Below are 21843 nucleotides of genomic sequence, written 5' to 3' on the forward strand. Positions count from 1 at the left end.
TAGCAATGTCAGTTCAAACATTTTCATTTGTACTAGTTTTGTGTATTTGGGTGTATTTTAGCTTCCTACAGAGTCCTTCACCTGCTCCTTCTCCTTCTCCTCACCAGTCTCACTGCCTCTTAAGCCAACTCTTTGAACAATAGTTGAGAACAGTGAATCCTCATCATCTCAGTATGTTATTTTACTTTCATTTGGATATTTATTCACAAACTTCCAAGTTGTCTCTTGTCAACTACGGTTTTTTTTTAACATGTTTTTCTGTTACAGAATTGATCTGCAAACTAATCACACAAGCAATCAAATAAATGTTAGCAGAGACAACATCTTGCAGGGTAGCCTTCAAGCTTCAAGCTGCAGATTGTGTTCCCCATGTTTAGGCTGCTTAAGATGAGACTAGTTTTAGTTAAACTGTGAAACTTGAGTTGTTGGAGTTAAAACAATCTGTTTTAGTAGTTACCACTATTTTTTGCTTGTATTACTGCTGTATAAAAGCAACATCACACTCGAGATGGTCGAGATGCTATTCATGTTGAAATGACATTTTGACATGTAGAAATATATTTGTATACATGTAAAAATGGTTTTAGTTATCTTGAATTAACATTTAAACATGTACAACTTAAATTTCAACATGTTAAAATGTAATTTCCACTCGTGAAAACTACTACTTGTCAGCCAGACTTTTTTTTTTTTAATGTTAAAAGGACTTGCCATAGGATCAAAATTAGCTATATTGGCCAGGTATGTTTAACACACAAGGAATTTAACTTCGGTAGACTGTGCGCTTTCTGTACAATGTAAACATTACATATGAACAAAAAATATAGACAAGAAATTAAAGACTAATATGTACAAGATTAAACAAGATAATAGTGCAGTGCTGAGTAGTGCAAAAGGTTGATGAAGTGAACATGAGGCAGTTATCTTTTATGATAAGAGACACTTGAGACAGCCTGATGCTGACAAACAATAACATTGAAAAACAACCTGAATACATTTATTGCATCACTGAACTTAATACAGTCTAATGTATATGATTTGAGAAGAAAACAACCACAATATATTGACACAGGTTTGTCTTTATTTAGTGACTTTGATTGACAGTGTTGGACGGTGGATATGTCTGGGTTTGTGATCACAGGAAAAAGAAGAGATTTAAGTTTCTGTGGGGCTTCAGTTTATCTACTTTTGAGAGAAGTCTGAAGGCCGGCTAGCTTTAAACTTCTGGCAGTTTGAGTAACAGTGGGAATGGAAGCTCCGTTTGTTTGAGATTTCTAGGAATTCTTAAGTGTAATAGCTTTTGGGTGGGTCTATGCTAATCTACCCCAAAACTTCAGAACTGCAACTGGCTTTACAATGGCAGTAAAATGTAGAGCAGCAAATGGAAGACTCGTCATTGCATAACAACAGTACCCTGTCCTGACCTTAAAACAGAAACAAGTTAACTTGAAGTCAAGGTTTAAGGTTTTAAAAAGACTTGCCACTACAATGAAGAAAGCCACTGAAAGATTCCATCTTTCTTAATAAGCATCAGACACAGTTATAATACAACTATTGAAGAAGATAGAGAAAAATAAATATTTGACTCTGCATTATGGTGTCATAAGAATGTGTACAGCAGTTCACTTAAACACCCTCCAGTCTGTAGGATCATATGAATTACAGTGAGTGACTACAGGGACACAACTTAGTTCCAAAGTATTTAAATCTTCCTCTGAGATTCTCTTTAAATATTCTTCTTATACAGTTTTGTTTTTTTTCTGATTCACTGACTTTCATGTTAGCACCACAGTTCTGTCTCATGGCTGAGCTAAGCGGCTAGTCACACTGTGCGGACGAGTAACAAGAACTTCTTAAGACAACTTAAATTCATCAACAGCTGGTTGTGCTTGCTATAAAGAACCAGATTTTTACTTACAAAAATAAAAAGGTTCTTGAGAAAAATGTTACAGTAGATAAGAGTAGAATAGGACTTCTGTTATGAATTTCACCTAATGTAAATTCTCAACAAACATGTGACATAGCGTTCCCTGCAGATCAAACATGTCTCGTTTTCTCCACTTTTGTGGTTGTCAAACCCTCCAATAAAGAATGAATACAGACTAAAGGGACTTGGACAATAGGCTATTGCAACAATAACATTTTCGATCTCTCCCAATATAAAAATAAAATAAATAGCAACAATATAATTATCATATATTGTTTTTACATCTGGGTAAGATGTTAACATTTTAAATCAAAAATATTCCCTTTAATCTCATTACATATTGAGCATCTTGCCAGAATAAATATTTTTCTGCCTTTGGTTATTGTATTGCAACTGTTGAACTTGGGAGTATTTTAACTGTTTGCAGTTGTCAGAGGGATCCTCTAGGTGGCGATGATAAACTGCTCACAGGCGCATTACAGGAGTAATAAAACTTTGTCAGCCCTGGAACTCAATGTGCCTGAAGGTTCACCTCAGAAATAACAAAACATTAATCAAATCCGAGTATTGGTTTAAAGGTTAATCAAACAAAATCCGACTACAACACAGTGCCTGACTGTCTGCTAATACAGCAGAAGAAGATCTCTCTGTGTCATACAGATGAACTAAGGCAGCCCCAGGAGCCTGACGCATTTTCTGGACTGGTGTGATTCGGGAAGAAATGGGACAAAAAAAAGGGGACGAGAAAGCAGGTGGACGGAGAAAGAACATAGAGAAGGTGAGACAGGAGTTCATTCCTATTTATTGTTAAGCTCCTGTCTTAGCCGGCAGCCTACGGCTGTGATGAGTGCAGCTCCTTTCCCACTGCCGTCTTCTGAAAGCAGGAAGTTGACATTACATTGAGGAGCCAGTTCATTTACCGTCTGGTGCATGATCCCCGAGAAACTGGCAGGGAGAAAACATTGACAATATTATTAAAGAGAAAAGCAGAAAAGAAGGAAAAACAAGATTGGGTGTAGCTATGAAAGGGGGGAGATTCGGCTTTAAACAGGTAGTCAGTGAGAAACAAGTCCAACAGGATTGCTGTATTTGCATGGTGATACATGACAAGCTGTTAAATGACAAGATTAGTTAAATAGTCCACTTCATGGACTACTTCAAACATGACCAGGGTACAAATAACATTCTTTAAATAAATGTTTCATCAAAGGAGATTTTGAAACAAAAATTTAGTACTGCATCGAGTTCAGATGTAAATTAACATCTGTACTCTTAAAATGTATGAATCTATGTTAAACTGGTCAAACAAGAAAAACCAGATGTGGTAAAGTGTTGGATGTACTCAAAATAAAATCATCATCAAGATTTAAAAAGTAACAGACACGCTTGTTGAGCCGTTCAGGCTACACCTCTTCTTAGTTGTCACAACTGGTTGAGCTTGTCAATGTCTGTATTTGCATATTTTCTATATGGCCGTTTCACCCCAGGGATGACAAACATTTGTTATTTAAATAGTGTTTTTCTACTCACTGAGGATGAAGTTTGTAGAGAGTCCCGTCCACCCCTACAGTGATGTTCAGATGGTCCAGTCCTCGGTTCTCTCTGATCTTATCCACCACTGCTGCCATGCCGGCCCCACACAGCTGAGCTGCCCGATGTGATACAGCTCCACACACCTGTATTACAAAAAAATGCCTTTATCATTATTGCAACACTGAGCAGACTGTTGGTGACACAGTTTGCTGAGCCAATACCAATCAACAAACAACGAAAATAATTAATGAAAGACGTCTGTTTCTGTAAGCTTTTGTGAAGTCACGTATTCCTTCCTCTTTCACAAAAAACAGCCTGATAACAAAGTGCTAAGGGTTCAGACTCCTCCAGTGTCCACTGTTCACTTATTTTATTCAACCAGCAAGTTGATAACCTACTCCTACCCCAAAAACATGGACTTTTAGTGCAACAGTCCTGGAATATTAAGGACAAGTGTAGCCTGGATTTGATGCTAAACTTTCTCATTCACTTTGATGCAATTTGTAGAAAAAACATTTGAATATGTACTGCAGTAGATGCATGGGATGCCTTACCTCTTTGACTATAATACTGTCATCACAAGTGCTGTCCAGCCCCAGGTGTTGTAGGATGGATCTCACCTGCAGCAGAGCTAATCGGTCACTGGAGTTAGAGAGAATGAAAATTGGCAGAGGTTAAAAAAACAAAAAAAAACAAAACATAAAATATTCAAGTACATTTTTAAAAGCATGAACTACAGGCAGAGATCTAAACTAAACACATTTCACATCCCATTGTTTTTACCTCTCTATCTGTGAGAGGAACTTTGTTTCAAAGATGCTTCTGGTCTTCAGTGTTTCAGAAATCTGTCCTCTGAACAGGAATCCCTTCTTGGTCATATCTATCAGGATGTTCCGCACAATCTCACCGAGATACATGCCGCTGCACATTTTCTCATATCTATAAAAGAAAACGTGAAAAACACATAAAAAAAACCCATATAGATACAACCACACGTACTCAAAGTCATATAAAGAGAAAGGAGTCCAGAAAAAAAAGAGTTAGCATGCTATAAGGCGTTTCTGACTTGAAGAGCATCAACAGTATACATGTTTGTGTGCGTGCGTAGAGATTACCTTTGTTTGCCTGGATTGAGGGAAAAGTCATCCACAGCACGGTCGTACTCTGTCCTAATGTCGTCCAGGCATCCATTGTCTCCAAAAGCCCCCCACTCCATGTTGACACACATCCGCCCCTCATCTCCCTCAATCATCTCAACGTTCCTCATCTCCTCCATGTAACACGCATTACTGCCAGTGCCTTTAAACAAACACAGGTAACATTAACAACACTCAGATGAATGGAAAAAGTTGATTTATCCAAAACTGTCCAAACACGAGTAACCAACCAGCAATGAGTCCAATCTCGCAGGTAGGTTCTTCGTAAGCGCAGGTCATCATGGTTCCCACAGTATCATTCACTACCGCCACCACATCCAAGTCAAATTCCTTAAGCAGAAACGCACAATATGATGCAACATCACAGTTTTTTGGGGGTTTTTTTCAACAGTTTTAAAACAGCAGGTTGGTTGTACTCTACCTCTCTCCTCTTTATGGCCTCCCTCAACAGTCCAACCACATCTTCTCCTTCACAGTCTGTTGCCTTGAAGCCCTTAGTCCACGTCACAAGAATGCCCTGCATGCAGATAATTAAAAGGTGTTCATTGACCACTCAGCACTCATAAAATTATATTCTGGGGTAGATCATAGGTTTATTTTTACTGTGTATCGTAGAGAAAGGAAGACTCTGAACTCACAGCGTCAAGGCTCGTCTGTCTGCAGGGGAATGAGAAGGTGAAGCCCAGAGGAAGACGAGTATTCTTCATCCCCATGTAGTCCAGGAAGTCACTGATACAGTGCACAATGTGATCGAACAACTGGGGAAAAAAAGACAAGATAGAAGCTGCAGTTTTTCTTTAAGTTTTTTTTTCTTTGTGCATTTTTAGCCTTTTATTGAAGGTGTTGATTACTTTGATTCATCAATGACGCGCAACGTGGACATAACAATGTATGGAAATGGCAAGGCCTTCACTATTTCTTATTTTAAAGAACTGTAACATACGTTGAGTTTTCTGTCTTTTATTCATTTCATTGTCCAGAGTGATAAGTCTCTGCTCTGCTTGTATGTTCCTATCAATGGAGGAGCTTATCCAAGGACCACACACAGCCAGGAGTAGACACGGGTACAAAATGCAGCCCGACTCCATGTAACTCAACAGCTGTGACAAGCACAGGAAGACAGGCGCTCACCCATCTTGCCTGTGAGAGAGGAGATACTCCTCCTACAAGACAAATATAAGCAGTATTCAGACTGTGTTCAAGGTGCATCATTTACGCCCGTTGTGAAATATGAAGGAAGAATGATGCAACACTGTTCAGGATGGATAAAACCTCACAAACATGTTGCGCTTCTGATCACAGCAACACTAAATATGTACAAAAATAAGAGTATAAAAAAGTCAAACTAAAGTCTTTTATAATCCAGAAACTCAGTGAGCTCGGGAAGAACTGATGTAGCAATCCAGATTTTAACCCTATGCTGTGTGTAAACCAGAGGTCTCCTTTTATCCAGGTGCAAAAACCTGTGTAGTGTGAATCACTCCTTCTATGAGTTTGAACAACTATTTCAAACTCAAGTAGTATCAGATGCCATCACCCCTACTATGTTGTACCAGGTTTTCGACATGCCCAAAAACAAACACCTTCAACACAATCTCATTTATATGTGAAAATTAATCAAGTCCTCAGCATGGCAACTTTTGGGGTTGCTCCTGGCAACAGTTTCAAGGCATCAATCAGAATTTATAGCTTCTCAACATTGTTAGTCTGCAGGTTTATTTAGCCGGAAATCATCCAAACCTCTCCATCTCACTCGTGCTGGATTTGCGAGATTTATTTAACTTCTAAAACTAGAAAAGATCTAATGCACGGTTCAGGAATCATTAAAAAGATTCTCCTTTTTCTCTTTTCTGCTGATTGTTTTACTTAATTTGCCTTGCCTTTTACTCATACTGCTGCCATTACATATAGTAGAGAGGTATTTCATGTGCAAAGTATGTAAGATTGTATACTGAGCTTTTACTTTTTTTAAAACCTTTTTTATTTTTGCTGTTTTTCTTATGATTGGGATTAATTCTCTGCATTATTTCACTGAAAACTCAATAAAAGAAACTTAAAAATAATAAAAAAAACAATTGTTCCTACTCACTTGGCTGAGTAGACCTTTGCTCATGAAGAAGATTTGAAGAAATAATGGCATGAAATGTTTAGTAAGGCCACACTACAGATACGCATAAAATGTTGTGCGAGAAAAAAGGGAACTGTCTGGGGAAGTGTAAGTCAGGTGAAATAAGTGAAAAAACATCTGTGGTATGAGGATAAAACTGTGCCATTGCTATTCAGACTTTCTTGTCCAATGTACACGAGGAGGCAGAGAAGCAGGGGGAGGAATGGGAGTAAAGGTGAAAGTTAAAATCGTGGTTTAAAGAGTCAATTCGACACCAATCTTAACCAAATTCTATTTCTGACTCTCTTTAACGAACCAGCCGTCACCCATGCTTCCTTTGATCTACTTATCGCTGAGCCAACAAGGATCACACCCCTGACCTCCCACACAACTTACTACCCTTACATTCACGGTTCATCTCCATGTAATCTGCATCACTCTGAACGCTCTACCACAGATTTTAGAGCTGACGACTGATGGTTCTCACCTCCTCTCCTGTGCCCTGCATCACTTCTAGAGGAATAGCGTAGATCTTGTTGTGCATTTCTACTGTTCTCCTTTTGCCAGAGCGAATCTTGACCAAGAGAACTCTGAAGTTGGTTCCTCCTAAATCCAACGCCAAGAAATCACCATGTTCTGGATAAAAGGCAGGCAGACAAACAGAGGAAAATATTAATTAATGTAGCAGTAGGCATGTAAAAAAAACACCTCCCAGGTATACGCCATTTACTGAACAAAATTAAGAGTTGAGTATATGAATTTAAAATTACGTAGGAACAGATTTTTATCCTGAAACGTTGATTCATGATGCCATTTTATTCATCTTGTATTGTTTTGGAAACATGTTTAACAACCCTTATTGTAGATGTTCCCTGGTCTAAAAACACAATAATGCAATTGAAACAAAACGTTGTGTGGCAAGTATGAACACTTTTTGAAGTTGCACAAAAAATTCTCAAGGGTAAGAAATCAGATCAAAAGTGGCTTTAGTGCAGTTCAGTGATTGCGCCTTTTTATTGGCCAAGAGGTCTGTCAATGACGAGATGTGTCATTGTTAGTCAGCTGAAATAAGCTGCTTAACTGCTGTGTAATAATACCAGTTGCTTCCACCCACATAAAGTCACACAATTGAACATAAAGACACCTACCTCTGTGTATGATTGGGTGTGAGCCTATGTGTCTCACCTGTACCATCAGGAGTGCTTTGGACAAAAGTTGGCAGCATCTTGACTGTAGCTGAGTCCTGAGTGCTCTTCGAAAGGCCATTTTGTATCTCTATCCTCATTCGGTTCTTTACCTAAACAAAAGAATTCCCCGAATGTAACTTATGTTAGGAACTTTAATACAGTGTCCAGATGTCCAAACACTAAAATCACATCATTCACAATCTTTCTCTCCTCACCTCAAGCAGCTGTTCTTGCGTCAAACGGAATTCAGAAAGCGTTTGGGCAATATGTTTCGACTGTTCAGCGAGTCGGTAGGCCACCGCTGTCACCATGGCTGCCCCTTTTCCACTTCCACTCTCTGAAAGGAGGAACCGGACATCACAGTCCGGCACCAAGCGACGGACAGTCTTATGAAGACGACGTGAATATCTGGAACAATTAGGAGTTAGTTGCTTTTTATTGGGCTTTTTAAAGAAGAAATGTGGTCAACAGAGAGTTTGTGCTTAATATGATGTCAGATATTCAGTAAGACGTCTGACAGCATTTCTCGATCACCTTTATGGAAAGTTCAAAGGAATGACCTACAAACAATAAAAGCTGGAATAACTATGAAAGTGAATTGTGCTGATAGACCATGTAAAGCATATATTTTGGTATTTGATTTAATTCTTCGGTAACTCACTGTGGGTGCATCTTGTACAGAGATCCATCTATGCCTACAGTGGTTCGCAGACGTGCCACTCCTTTGTTCTCCTTCAGCCTCATCAGGATGCCTGCCAGTGTGGCTGCGATCAGGTTTGCAGAGCGGAATGACACGATGGCACAAACCTGAAGAGGGAGGAGAGCCATTTATCAATCAGCATATTCAAATGTTCATTTAATCAACACTAAGAACCTGAATTAATAAACCTCAGGTCAAATACCTGAACTTGGAGTTTTCAAATTTTTTTATGATCATGCCAATTAAAGCGTCTAAAAACAAACTGAAAAATACCCATACTGAATAATAATTATAATACACACGTGCTGCACAGCGATACAGTCTTCATTCGAAGGCTCCACACCAAGTTTGAATAAAATCTCTTTGGTCTTGTTCAAACCCTCCTTACTCCTAAGGAGAAAACAAAGAGAAGCAGAGATATACATGATTCATAGTTTTTTATAGAAATGCTCCATTAAGGAAATTAATGAAATTAAATGTCGTCCCACTCACTTTTCTATGGCTGAGATGTGTTTGGTCTCAATAGATCCCCTTGTGAGCAGCTCAGGTGTGATCCTTCCCTCAAACAGTTGACCCTCTCTCGCCATCTTCACTAGGATGAGTCGAACCAGCTCCCCCATGTACATACCACTGACCATCTTCTCAAATCTATCATACAAAAGGAACAGAAAATAGAATCCCAAGTGATATTCTTTATACTTACTACATACTACACTGTTTTCAGAAAACGTCCCCCCCCCCCCCCCCCCCATCTGAGAAAAAAAAACAGGGCAGAGTGCCAACAAGGAGTCCAGACTTCTCTTCTACTCAAGTTAACGGAGAACACAGGACCATTACAAATGAGATATGTTCTTCAAAAACCTTCGGACTGTAGGTACATGTAAAAAACCTCAAAAAAGTAATCAAAAAAAGACTTCTTTATCCGTATCTTATTTTGTTGTAATAAAAGAAAATATGGATGCTTTGAATGATTTTGAGCTCTATCCTAAAGAAAACCATTTACAAAAACTTTGTGAGCAACTGACGGCTAATTATAGCCAACTCTGCAGTTCCATTTCAGAATGATTAAGATTGCAGATTAATATCATCTCAGGAATGAAAAGTCTGAAGGAAATAGTTTCAGTGTGACATACAGCTGTTTTCCAGGGTTCAGGGACCCTCTGTCTATCTCTCTGTCAAACTCTGTCCTGATGTCCTCCAGCCTGCCGTCGTCTCCAAAAGCTCCCCACTCAGTGTTCACACACATCCTGCCCTCGTCTCCCTCCACCAGGTCGATGTGACGCAGCTCCTCCATGTAGCATGCGTTGGTACCAGTGCCTAAATACAAACAAAGTATCCATACATTCATATTGAACATATTTTAGATTTATCATTTTAACTGACAGCAATTATTTTCTTGATAAAGGCACCGTGGTTTTTTTCAGTAAGTTACGTTTGCCATTTTTCTTCTTGATTGGTTCTATACATTTTCAATCTGACTGATTCCTCTTCCTTTCAAATGCACTTTGCGGTATTACCGATGATAATGCCGACTTCACAGCGTTGGTCATCAAATCCACAAGTCATCATCGTTCCCACAGTGTCATTCACGACTGCCATGATGTCAGCGTCATAGTCCTAAAAATGCACATATGTAAGAATGTTTGTTAACAGGCTAGCTGACTGATTAGCATACACTTGAGTTTGATGGCCTTAGATTTTAGAGCTAAAGTGTGACGTTAAAAAGAGTCTAAATGAGACAAAAGATAAGACGCACCCCTCTTTTCTTAATTGCTTTGTTGAGCAGATTGACGACGTCCATTCCTTCCACTCCACTGGCCTTGAAACGTTTTGTCCATGTTATCAGAAAGCTCTGGAAACAAATAATTAGAGAGCCAGAAGGAAGTTATACAACGCGTTTATAAAATGCATAGTAATCATCAGATCTCTGATAAGAACATGTCACAAATAAGAGTTGACTATGCTGTGCTATGAAGACGACTGCTGAATTTGTATTCCACTTACCTCGTCTAGTTTGGTCTGCTGGCAGGGAAAGGAGAAGGTAAATCCTACTGGAAGTTTCTTGTCTTTGATGTTTTGTTTTTCCATGAAGTCCCCGAGACACTCGGCCACATGGTCGAACAGCTGGAATAGAGGGAGAAAAGAGGGAGAGGTGGTTTGGGGGTGAGATTTGAGAGATACAGTACGCGTCTATTTCTGCCTTTATTTTTAGCATTAACACTGACCCTTGTTCCACTGCCGTGAAGGATGTCCTCTGGTGTGTCATAAATCTGACTCTCCATCTGAACCGTCTGTTTCTTCTCATGACTCACTTTGACTCTGAGGATACGGAAGTTACTGCCTCCTAAATCCAACGCAATGAAGTCCCCCTTCTCTGTCAAGACAGAAAGGCAGAAGGTAGGAAATACGTGATTGTGATAAATACAGCGTTCAGCATTAGTGTAGAGGGAACTTATGTCACACTTTACAGCATGGAAACGTAAAGCTGTTTGAGCAAGCTGTTTTGTCTTCGGCTAAAGATGCGGACTATAGTTATTCAATTTACTAACAAGAAAACAATCAAAGGGTATTTCTATATCTATCAGTTGAGTCTTTCTTTGCGTACGTGTGTATGATGGTGTATCTTAGACGCACCAAGATCATTTCTGCAAGCTGAACTTCCTCTACAGTTATTGGTTAATGATTTCTCAACCTCACCACAAGTGTAACAGTAGCCATACAACCAGAACAAGAGCTAATCAGAAAGGACCTTTATGAGGAAATCAAACAGTAGCTTAACAACTGTGAGCAAGCAAGTCACGAACCTGCACTAGAAGACTGTGTTCTATAAACAATGACAGGCTCAGATATAAAAGCGTGTCGTGAACATTGTAAGCAGTTATTTTGTCAAACAATCCTGATTTTTGTGATGGGATGTTATTGGATTGAGTAGACAGCGTGCTGTGAGACTATGGCTGTGGAGCTGTGATTAGGATAACTCCCTTAATGTCACTGTGAAATCTCTTCTTAATCCGTATCCGAAGTCATTCAGGACAAACAAATCAAACTGTAACTCTTTAACTCCAGTGCTCATTAAAAAAAAGGTTAAATGATTACGTTTCTAATCACTTCTCTGAAATGTGAAACTGCCACATGATGATGTTTCTAATCACTGGTTTGGTTTGTAGAAGATAAATTCAACCTTTACCCAGCAATGTAGTTTCATGTTATAATGATACACTGCTACAAGTTTTTGTGCAGCTCAGAATACAAGGTCATGTCAAAGATATTTTATCAGAGAGGAATGTGAGTAAAGCAGAGAAGCTAGTATAAACTATGAAAGGTTGGTGCAATCGTTGTATTTCATTCCAGTCTTTTCTTTTTTTATTGGTCCGTCTGTCCGTAGGAATTGATGACACGCGCTGTAATTATGTTAGGCCTTATCTGTGCATGACTTAAAATAGATAAGATGTAATTAGAGTCAGGCTTTTTCCCAACCCTTGGCCAAACAAAGCTTCTGTAAGCCTGAGCAAACTAAACTAACTAAATATTATAGTACCTATAATCGATGACAGGCTGCACTTCTTCCTCCACACTCACTGACATTACTCAGATTTAGTGAAATGTAGCAGAGCCATTTATTTACCATTCACAACATCACGATGTGACTAATACAATACCTTTTATACATGAGCTTACACTTGTATTAAATGTATATAAATATATACACTTCTTACAGTCTCATTAATACCTCACGCATGTCATAGAAATATTAGTTCAATGTTTAATCAACTAAACTAAACGAGTTTAAAAGAGAAAAGAGCGGAGACAGACAACAGGCAGTCTCAGTTCATATCGCTGTTCGACACCACAGAAGAAGATGACTGTCATGTCCAGACAAGCTGATAACCAAAGAACAGCGACTGGAAGTATGCTACAATTAAGGTTTGTAGAAGGAGCTGAGGGCATTTTTGGAGCAGTAGTACAAGCCAACATTAGGGGGGGAACAGCAGCTACAAGAGGGGGAAAGATGCAGCAGAATTGTGCAAAACAGCAAAGTGTGTGTAACTACAGGCTCTTTGACGGCTCTCTTTTTTTTTTATAATAAAAAAATGCAAGTACTATTAGATTACTGTAAATGACCATTTGAGTTTCTTCATCTCTGCGGGTATGTCTGCATGAGTTTGTCATTTTCTCTTTAAATGCCTCCTGAGATCTAAAGCTCCATGTTAACAAACACTGGCCGTGATGACATATCTATTAGTGTGGATAAGGTATTTGAAAGCTTACTTAGACTCCTAATCGTGTTGACTCGTTTATACAGAGAGAAAATAGGCAAACCTGTGTTGACACTGATTTCATTATATACAGTGCTTAAACCGATTGGTTTCAGATTATCCGACTATATTTACAATAAGAGTTAGAGCTACTAACCTGAACCATCAGGGATTGATCGTACAAATGTTGGCAGCATCTTCAGTGCAGCAGTGGCATTAGTGTCCCGCCCAAGTCCTTTGGCCAGCTCTCTCCGAAACCGCTGTGTGATGTCCAGTAACGTCTCATCAGAGAAACGCATGGAGTAGAGGTATTTATCAATCTGAAAACAGAAAAATGAGTGTGTTAGCTTCAAATGTTTATATTATTAGTCAAATATGCGAATCACCAGACGCCAGATTATCAATGTTTTAACAATAAACTATTAAATCAAGATACAATACTACTTTACATCCACTTTTGTCTGCAGAAAAAAATTGTTTTATCCAAGTCTGTTAGTGTCATATTCGTTGCACCAGCATTGTAAAACATCCAGCCCCACAGTATTTCTATTAGACTCTTGGCATAGTCAAGCAACAGTGCAAACATTTGGATTATAAGGCTATTGCAGGTAAATTGACCAATGCAAATTGAACAAACAAGTTATACAGCCCATTCTGCAATTGAAATACTGTGAACTCGAGAATAAATGTGATGTCTTCATATCTACATGCCACTTCTCGGCTGCTCTTCTTTCTAATAATATTACCCAGCACCATCATGTGAACTGCAAAATGTTTCATCTTTCTACTACTGTACTGTGATCTACCGAAGAACACATTATTCCCACACAGAATATCATACCAATGTTTTCCACCTCTGATCAATCAAGCCACACATCTACTGCCAGACACAAACCCACAAACCCACATGAATACGACTTCATTCAGTCTCATACCTACTATAAAGTTATCAAACCTTTATGTACAGTCAATGTGTAATCAAACATATCACTAGTGCTCTTCACAGACCAAGGTCTAATCAATCCAGGCTGTTATAAAGTGATGTTACAGGTATGGTCAGATGACGCATTGTGATGTGGCGTAGGAGAGTCTCAAATTAAAAGTCCTGACACCATGAAGGTACAAAATAGTCTTGAAAATGTGATTTCTTGCACTGCCATATACTGTAGATGAAAGTTACAATCAGCAAGTTTGGACATGTAGATCTTGAGCAGACAGATGACCTGATAAAACTGCAGACTTACTGGTATCACAGATACAACACAAAGCAGTCTTAGCTCTGTGGCTTTGCAGAACAGGATGTTAAACAATGGTGAAATCCTATGTTGCATCACACTCTGATAAAGCAAAGACTCACCATTAGTGAGGATGATGCACCAGGAGCAGCTCCCGTTAAATGTCATGTTCAAGATGACTGTAGGAGGATTAACTCTTGCTTGGTGGGACCCTTAACCGGATTACCGTCAGTGAGTTTTATAACAAAGACAACAAGAATATGCTAGACATACTTAAAATACTCACACGGTCAGCATGATGTTAGCATGATTACACATACAGAAAAAAAATAATGCCTGTATTTAGATGTCCATGTGACAATTCATCAGGATTAGCCTACTTTTTAATGTAACAGACATCACATTTGAAAGTTGAGACTTCCTGTTTAAGGAGACACACATTAACTGTATTTCCCACAATGGTTATAACTGGTTCAGGAAAATGACAGTTTAGTTGTGACAGTAATAAAGATCAATGACTTTTTCAGCCAGTGTAAGCCGTTGAGTTAGCTTTTATCATACATTAAATGACAACATAACGGAAGGTTTAACAGACATTATTGATTTGATTATCAATGGAGAATGGTATAAACAGGTTGAATTGACATCAACAGAAAATGACATACACGACAAGAGCGTTGTCCATGTTATCTTCTCTGTATGTGTGGGTGGTAAATTCCATATATTCTATCTAAATGTAGCATCTCCCTATGGTTTGAAAGTTCATTAGCACATCTCTTTTCACGAGCCTACAGCTTAGTAAATGACCTCTCAATTTCAAAAACCCAAGAAAACATATTTGTACTCTTAACCTGCTGGGTCACAACACCAAACGGAAAACCTTACATGTGTTTCTCAGAGGTTTAGAGACATTTTAAAACACTTACACATCAGAGCTTTAACATGCACAATGACACTTCAGCTTGTCCAGCATCTGTTCTTTCAATTATAATGCACACACACATGATGGCACCTTCTACCCCTTACAAACATGTTTACAAAAACTTAGCGCTAATCTACATTTGCTTAAATAAACATCTAAACCAAATGCATGCACATTACATAATCCACAGATTTATCAAATGTTGTTGTCAAATGCTTTACCCTCTTGGATATCACACACTTAGTTACTTGGTGACATTTGGCTGATTTTAGTCGAGAGATAAAGAGCTTGTTTTACTTTATGTATTTTTGTATGTCTGTGTGACCTTTTGTTTGACCCTGGCCAGCCATCTGTCTATCTAAACAGTATACGATTACAGAACATTAAAAACATTAAAAACTGTAAGGAAACATTGCACTTCTCTTTAAAACATCTTGTTTATGTTTAATCTTTATGACAGTAACATCAGAACGAATGATCCCTGTAATGTGGAATGGCTGGAAGTCCTGCTGATTCCATTGACAATCAATAGTTCAGTCTGTGGCTCTGTGCAGTTTGTGAATCAGTTCACTGACCAACAGAAAGTTCTCAGAAGCTGATGCTCGTTAAGTATTGCTTATTCAAGAACAAAATGCAATTATATTTTACCTTTGCATAACAACTATTGCCCGTATGGTGTGGTATAACACTGAGTTATGAATAATACTTTAAATGTGCACATTCTGATGACAAATTTTGTATTTGCTCATTTAAATGATTTAAATGATGAGTGACTTTTTTTTTTATTAATTCCTCTTAAGTTGAAGTCAATGCTTGGTTCTATAATGTACTAAAAACCACTCAGCCTGGCTTCCAAGTATGCCTGTAGCACAGCAACAAAGGTAAACGATATACCATAAAAATATCTGCATCTGACGCATCTGTATGATAATTATAAGGGAAAGCCTGCAGATGGTGAGCAGAAACTCTCAGTTGTAGCCCTGTTATCCACAATAATTGAGTGACCCAATTCGAAATCCTTCATACATTTACTGGGCACCAGTACATAAGAAACCATAATGGAAGCAAGAAACTTATTGCCAGCAAACTGGCTGGTCTTTATTATACACCCATGAGCTAACATGGGTGTGTACAACCTGTAATGTTAGGGCAATTAATTGGACACAGCGTGCCAACCCGAGGTCGTCCCTTAGCCATGCATTCAGTTGCCACCTATTTAACAAATTTAAGCAATATCACGATTGTAAACCGGGATTGTTATTGAGTTATTTTAGGTGCAAACAAACTGGGTATACGTTTCTTTATTAGTTGTAAATCACTGTGAGCATTTATTGGAATGATTTATAAACAAAGGAAAAATGAGAAAGGGGTAGGGATATAAAGTATATGTTTTACTTCTTCCCACTGCTTTTCAGACACTTCATTTGTCCCTTTTTTTTTATTATTAGCTCATTTTTATTATCTCAATTATTGGTTCAAATTAAAGCCCTTCACTTGTTTATACTTAAAGTTAAACAAAAGGGACAAAATAACATGGAATTACATTTTCAATTCCTATTAATACTATTTTAAAAAAATGCATGTATTCATTTTTGACCTTAATTGCATTGAGGTTAACAAGTCTATGACTAGAAATAGCTTTGGACTGTGTTGGGACCTTGGTCTCTGTGAGGAAACGTATTAATGGTCTTCAAAAGTTCCTTGTCCCCTCGAGAAAGTTCCTGCAATGGAAACACAATATCTGTCCTTGGTGTGAGGTCACCACTATATAAGGTGCATCAAGCACTTAAATGTGTATCTAAATGACCGGGTTAAAAATAAAAATGTGTTCCTAATAAGCTAATTGAATGAGAATGCCTTAGCTAGTCTACTTAAATAACAAAGTGCTCCCAGCTGACCAGGGATGTGAGGCTACAGAAGGGATTAAAAGCAGACGACATTTCTCCTTAAAAGCTAGAAATCCTCTGAGCCAGGACACAATTTAGTTCCTGCTGCAGTAAAAACATTATCATCAATGACTCAGCACTTCTTGGCTTTAAAAACCATGACTAAGCACTTTAGCATTGCTCTTCATCATCTGATCTCACATTGCTCTGAGGGATACAGTATCTTTGCTGTCGCTTGTAGATGGAATACAGTGCATAATGAACATAATTTATCATTATCTTTCATTGGAAACATCTAACTTTTCTTAGTTTTATGAGAAGATTTTTAACCAAACAAAAAATCTAAATGACATGACCCTGTGAGGCAACATGAAGCCTCTGTGCTTTGGACACACGAGTCTGTAAAGGCCATGTTTCCCCCAAACACACCACTGACACAACTTTCTCTGACACCGCCCGCAGCGGGGTTAAGTTTCAGGAAGAGATCAATCTCTCTGTTTCTGCCTCTGCTTCTCCCTCCCCTTTCCCCTCCTCTCTCCTTTCTGTTTGCATTCCTCCCTTCAACAATGCCTCCTTTTCCACGTCATTGACACACTGTTTGAGGAAGCCCTGAAACCTGATTCTGTTGTGTATGTACATTATGTGTGAAGGATGTTGGTCACACACCGCCTCGCCATGTGGAAAAATACTGTCCTCCACACTGCCCTCTTCTGTACTTTCCTTTTTTTCCTCCTCAAGCTCACACACACTCACTGAACGATGCTTTGGATGCCTGCTACACAATCTCTGTGTGTCAAAGAGTGCAGTCAAGGACACTGCGGTGGAATGAGTAAAGAGCGGACACACTCAGCTGACTGAGGCTCGTCAACTAATGCATACACGTTTTAGCTGTAAAAACACACCAGGGATGAGATTGTCTTCTCTTTTGTAGGTGCTTAAATTCATGAATATGTGTTTCGAAATGTCACATCTAGAAGTTGCTTCGCTTTGTAAGCTGCACAATGGTGGCACACCTGGCTCAGTGTGTAGGTGTGTCAATGTAATTGTGTGTAAGCCTTCTTCTCCAGTCACCTACAGTCACATGGTTCAAAGCTGGCCTATTTTAGTCAGGCAGGACAGGAGAAGAGTTAGAGTTAGAGGGAGGGAGATGTGTTGTATTACATCAGATCCTGGCTGCTGATAATGTATTTTACTTTGACAGACTCGGTTTTACAGCAAACAGGTACACCTGAGAATTGCAGCTTTGTGAATCTATGTTGTAGGAATAAAGATTGCTCAATTCAAATGAACTGAAGCAGTGAGGGAAATGGAGGAAGAATCATGATAGCTGTAAACTTTTTCCACTACTTCAGGGAAATAGACCTGGCAGAGTCTGCCTGTTGACATGTGACATCATCAGGAAGTAACCTTAAAGGGACATTACTCTATATGAGAATTAGAAAGCATGTGTTAAAACAGGGCTTTAAGATTAACAATAAAATAAACTACGTGTAAAGCTGTAACTACAATAAGAAAAAATATGACCACACATCAGGGATTCTGAGAGTATTTCATCTTCTGCTGACTCAAACTAGCTTTTTAGACTACGCTATAAGAAGATAGTGCTTTATAGCTTTCCTGGCAATATTATTTTCAATAGTGAGGTGCAGGGAAGTGTGAGGGTCTCAGTGACTGGAAAAGCTCTGCTCTTAGGTTACAAACACACATATTTCTCTAAGGATGACTAAAACAGGTCTGGCCAGTTTTTGTGCTTTACAGTGGGGGCTGCTCAGCTGAGAAGTTATGAAAGACTTACATTCATAGTCTTAACTTCATGTTCCCCTCTTTCACCTTTAACTTCTTCATATTCAGTCAAGCTGTAAAACTTGTTGGAGCAGAAACTCTTTGATTCAATATGACATCTTATTGGATGGACACTATGTTTGTGGAAAAAGGAGATACTTAATCAACAACCCCCACTACATTTCAGTTTGGACTCAGATATATGGAAAGCTAAAAATGACGAGCGCTGAAGTCTGTCTCCTGTTCCTTTCTCTAAGCTGTACTGAGAAAAGTTCACGTTTTAGGCTCATTTTTAAAAGAACAGAAAAGAAACTCAGTGACCCCTACATTGACTTGGCTCTTAATCCACATCTACCTTCTCATCCAACTGTTCATCTGTCCTTTTATCACCTCTTACTTCCTCTCTCCTCCTCTTTGCCACACCTCTATCAGCTCACAACATGGCACGTATCACACGCCTGTGTGTCATGTCTTCTTTCACATCATAATATAGAAACAGAAACACAGCTGTGCGGTTTGTCACAATTAGCCAGGGTGAACTTAACCTCACTACAAAAAGAGATGTCAGTGATTATGACCACGACAGCTTCTTGCTTGCACTTCTTTTCCAACATGCTATTCGTCTTGTTCACTTACTGAAAGAGATGCATCACAAGACAAAGATTTCTCAACATGTGCTGTAGTGGAAAACCCCAGTTTTACAGCAAAGTTAAGATGACAACAGTGTGAGTAAACCATGACCTCTACAAAATCATGGCCCTCTTCTCCTTTCAATGCCTGTTTTTTTCTCCACAATCTATAAATTCAAAGATAGAAGAACCAGGAAGCACTCACCTTTTTAACCTGGTCATCCTTGAGCTCAGTGAAGTAATAGGCAAGAAGCTGTGCAGCAATCATCCTCGTCCCTTAATTCTCTTACACTCACATACAGACTCACTTAGCTAAACTCACACTCACTCAGTTACACACGGTCACCTAAAGTCAGATGGAGAAAAATCCCAAACAAAACATTTAAAAATAAAAATTGCTAAAACTGGCCTCTTGCTCATGTAATCTGTAATAAGCTGCAAGAGAAATAGTCCAGTCTGCTATAGTTTAAAATAGACAGAGCTGCCTCATGTGCGCCTGAGACTCTACAGCTCTTCTCTTTCTCTGTACATGTGAGTGAAGCCAGGAAGCATGAGTGAGACAGCAAGTTAGCTGCAGGAGGCAGAGAGGAAGAGAGAGAGGAGCGGGGAGGGCCAGATCTCCAGCCCTGCCCACTGTCCCTCAGCTCCTCATTTTATTGGCTAAAGTGGGATTCTGTAAGGGGGAGGGGAGTGGGTGAGTGCCACATCCTCTTTTCAACCATTAGCCTATTCCTCAGAGACCAACTGCAGGGATGGAAGAGGCAAGACGAAAGAGAGGGGCCTGCATAATTAAGGAGAGGCGGGGTAATGTGAGCAGGCAATTCAGGCTCTACTGTTTTAAGGAAGTTATAAAGTTGAATACCATGAAGCTTGTGTAACCAAAATGACTAACTCTGTTGTAAAAATGACTCAAATAACTCTTTGGCTCTGGGCAGAAGGGGAAACTGTGTGGGAGGGTGTTTAATTGTGCTTCTGCTTTATAGGGCACACTCCCAGGAAGTATAGTGATGTAGCTGTAGATTAGGTTTTTTTCTGTCTTTCGCAAAGTAGAAAATGTGGGGATGGATTATTTTCTTTTCCACATTCAGTCAGTCTGTCTGTCTGTCTGTCTGTCTGTCTGTCTGTCTGTCTGTCTGTCTGTCTGTCTGTCTGTCTGTCTGTCTGTCTGTCTGTCTGTCTGTCTGTCAGTCAGTCAGTCTGTCTGTCTGTCTGTCTGTCTGTCTGTCACTTACTCTCTTTCTATCTTGTCATAATCATAGCAAACCGATTAGACTGACACTTCTCTGGCTGCACTGTCCTCCCAGACAGACGTGACATCATCACAACAACAGCTGTGTGTAGTCTGGACTCTAATGAAAACAACCACAGACACAGAAGGCCAGTAATACTTTATACACTCACTATGTGGATTGTGTCGTTAATTCCAACTTTATAGAACAGATTCAATGACCTACTCTATGTTACCCACACACTACATTTCCAATAGTTCTTAAAATTCTAGAAACATTAAACACTATTGAGAAGCCAATCCTGCTGGCATCCTAATATTCAATAAATAAATGATTTGTCTTAATATGATGTCATCTCACAGCATTTCCTTTGGTTACCTACTCAATTTTTGAGCATTTTCTTGCACATCTTCTCATAATTGCATAATAATAATACATTTTATTTGTAAAGCACTTTACATTTTTCAATCTCAACGTGCTAGAGTTTAAAAGGATAAAAGAGAAGTTAAAAACACATAAAACATCTTAAAAAATGAAGTTAAGAGAAGGCTTTTCGAAAAAGATAAGTCTTAAGGCTTTTTTTTTAAAGCAGCTGTAGTCTGTGGGGCCTTCAGGTGCTCAGGGAGAGCGTTCCAGCATATTTAAATGCTGCCCAATGACCCTTCTGGACACATTCCCATGTATTTAATATATTGGTCATTGTGAATATTATTTATCTATTTACATAATGCCTAACTATAAAACAATCTCAAAAACGTTATGTAAATCATGTGGTCTCTTTCCTCCAAAAAAATCTTTAAAATACGATTACAGATTCTCAAGGTGTCACTTTAACCCAGACAAATGTGGTGAGTTTAAAAAAAGCACAAAATAAGTCAATGTGTTCATGTCATAATGACTACTGTGAAATATTGTCTTTAATGAGATGTTCTCTTGAGCCTAATAGTGTCGAACATCTCTGCAGTATGCTACATGATAGCGCAATATATTTTATGTACACACTCATGCTCAGCCTCCAACATCTTCAGCATCGTCCAATTCCAGAATCTGTTTGCTTTGCCTTTCTGCAGATGCATAAGTATACTTCTGTTTCTCAATCCTTATACCTCCAGCAACAACAGCAGCAGCATCATAACTAATCCCACCAGCAGTTAATAGACAAATAACCCTGGCAGTGTAAAATCCTCCAGATTAAGTTACCATGCAGATAATTGAATTACCTTCATTAATAACGTTTTCCATCGATCAAGTGGAGGTTGCATCCATCTGTTGCCAAAATGAATTTGTTTCATA

The 21843-nt window shown here is 38.8% G+C and overlaps 1 protein-coding gene across 1 annotated transcript; it reads right to left on the minus strand.

The window, feature by feature from the left end:
• Positions 1–1061: 1061 nt before the first annotated feature.
• hk1 (hexokinase 1) lies at positions 1062–19897 on the minus strand. Its single transcript, XM_079338789.1, has 21 exons — positions 19527–19897; positions 13025–13187; positions 10837–10985; positions 10616–10735; positions 10368–10463; positions 10129–10228; positions 9745–9928; positions 9104–9259; positions 8914–9001; positions 8573–8718; positions 8127–8319; positions 7910–8021; positions 7212–7360; positions 5256–5375; positions 5039–5134; positions 4848–4947; positions 4576–4759; positions 4244–4399; positions 4015–4102; positions 3458–3603; positions 1062–2872 (listed from the first exon to the last, which is right to left on the minus strand). Exons 1-21 carry the CDS (start codon positions 19587–19589, stop codon positions 2725–2727), a joined length of 2757 nt encoding a protein of 918 aa, XP_079194915.1. The 5' UTR covers positions 19590–19897; the 3' UTR covers positions 1062–2724.
• Between the last annotated feature and the right edge of the window lie 1946 nt (positions 19898–21843).

This window comes from Symphodus melops (genome assembly GCF_947650265.1).
Source record: "Symphodus melops genome assembly, chromosome: 3".
NCBI classification, from domain to species: Eukaryota; Metazoa; Chordata; class Actinopteri; order Labriformes; family Labridae; genus Symphodus; species Symphodus melops.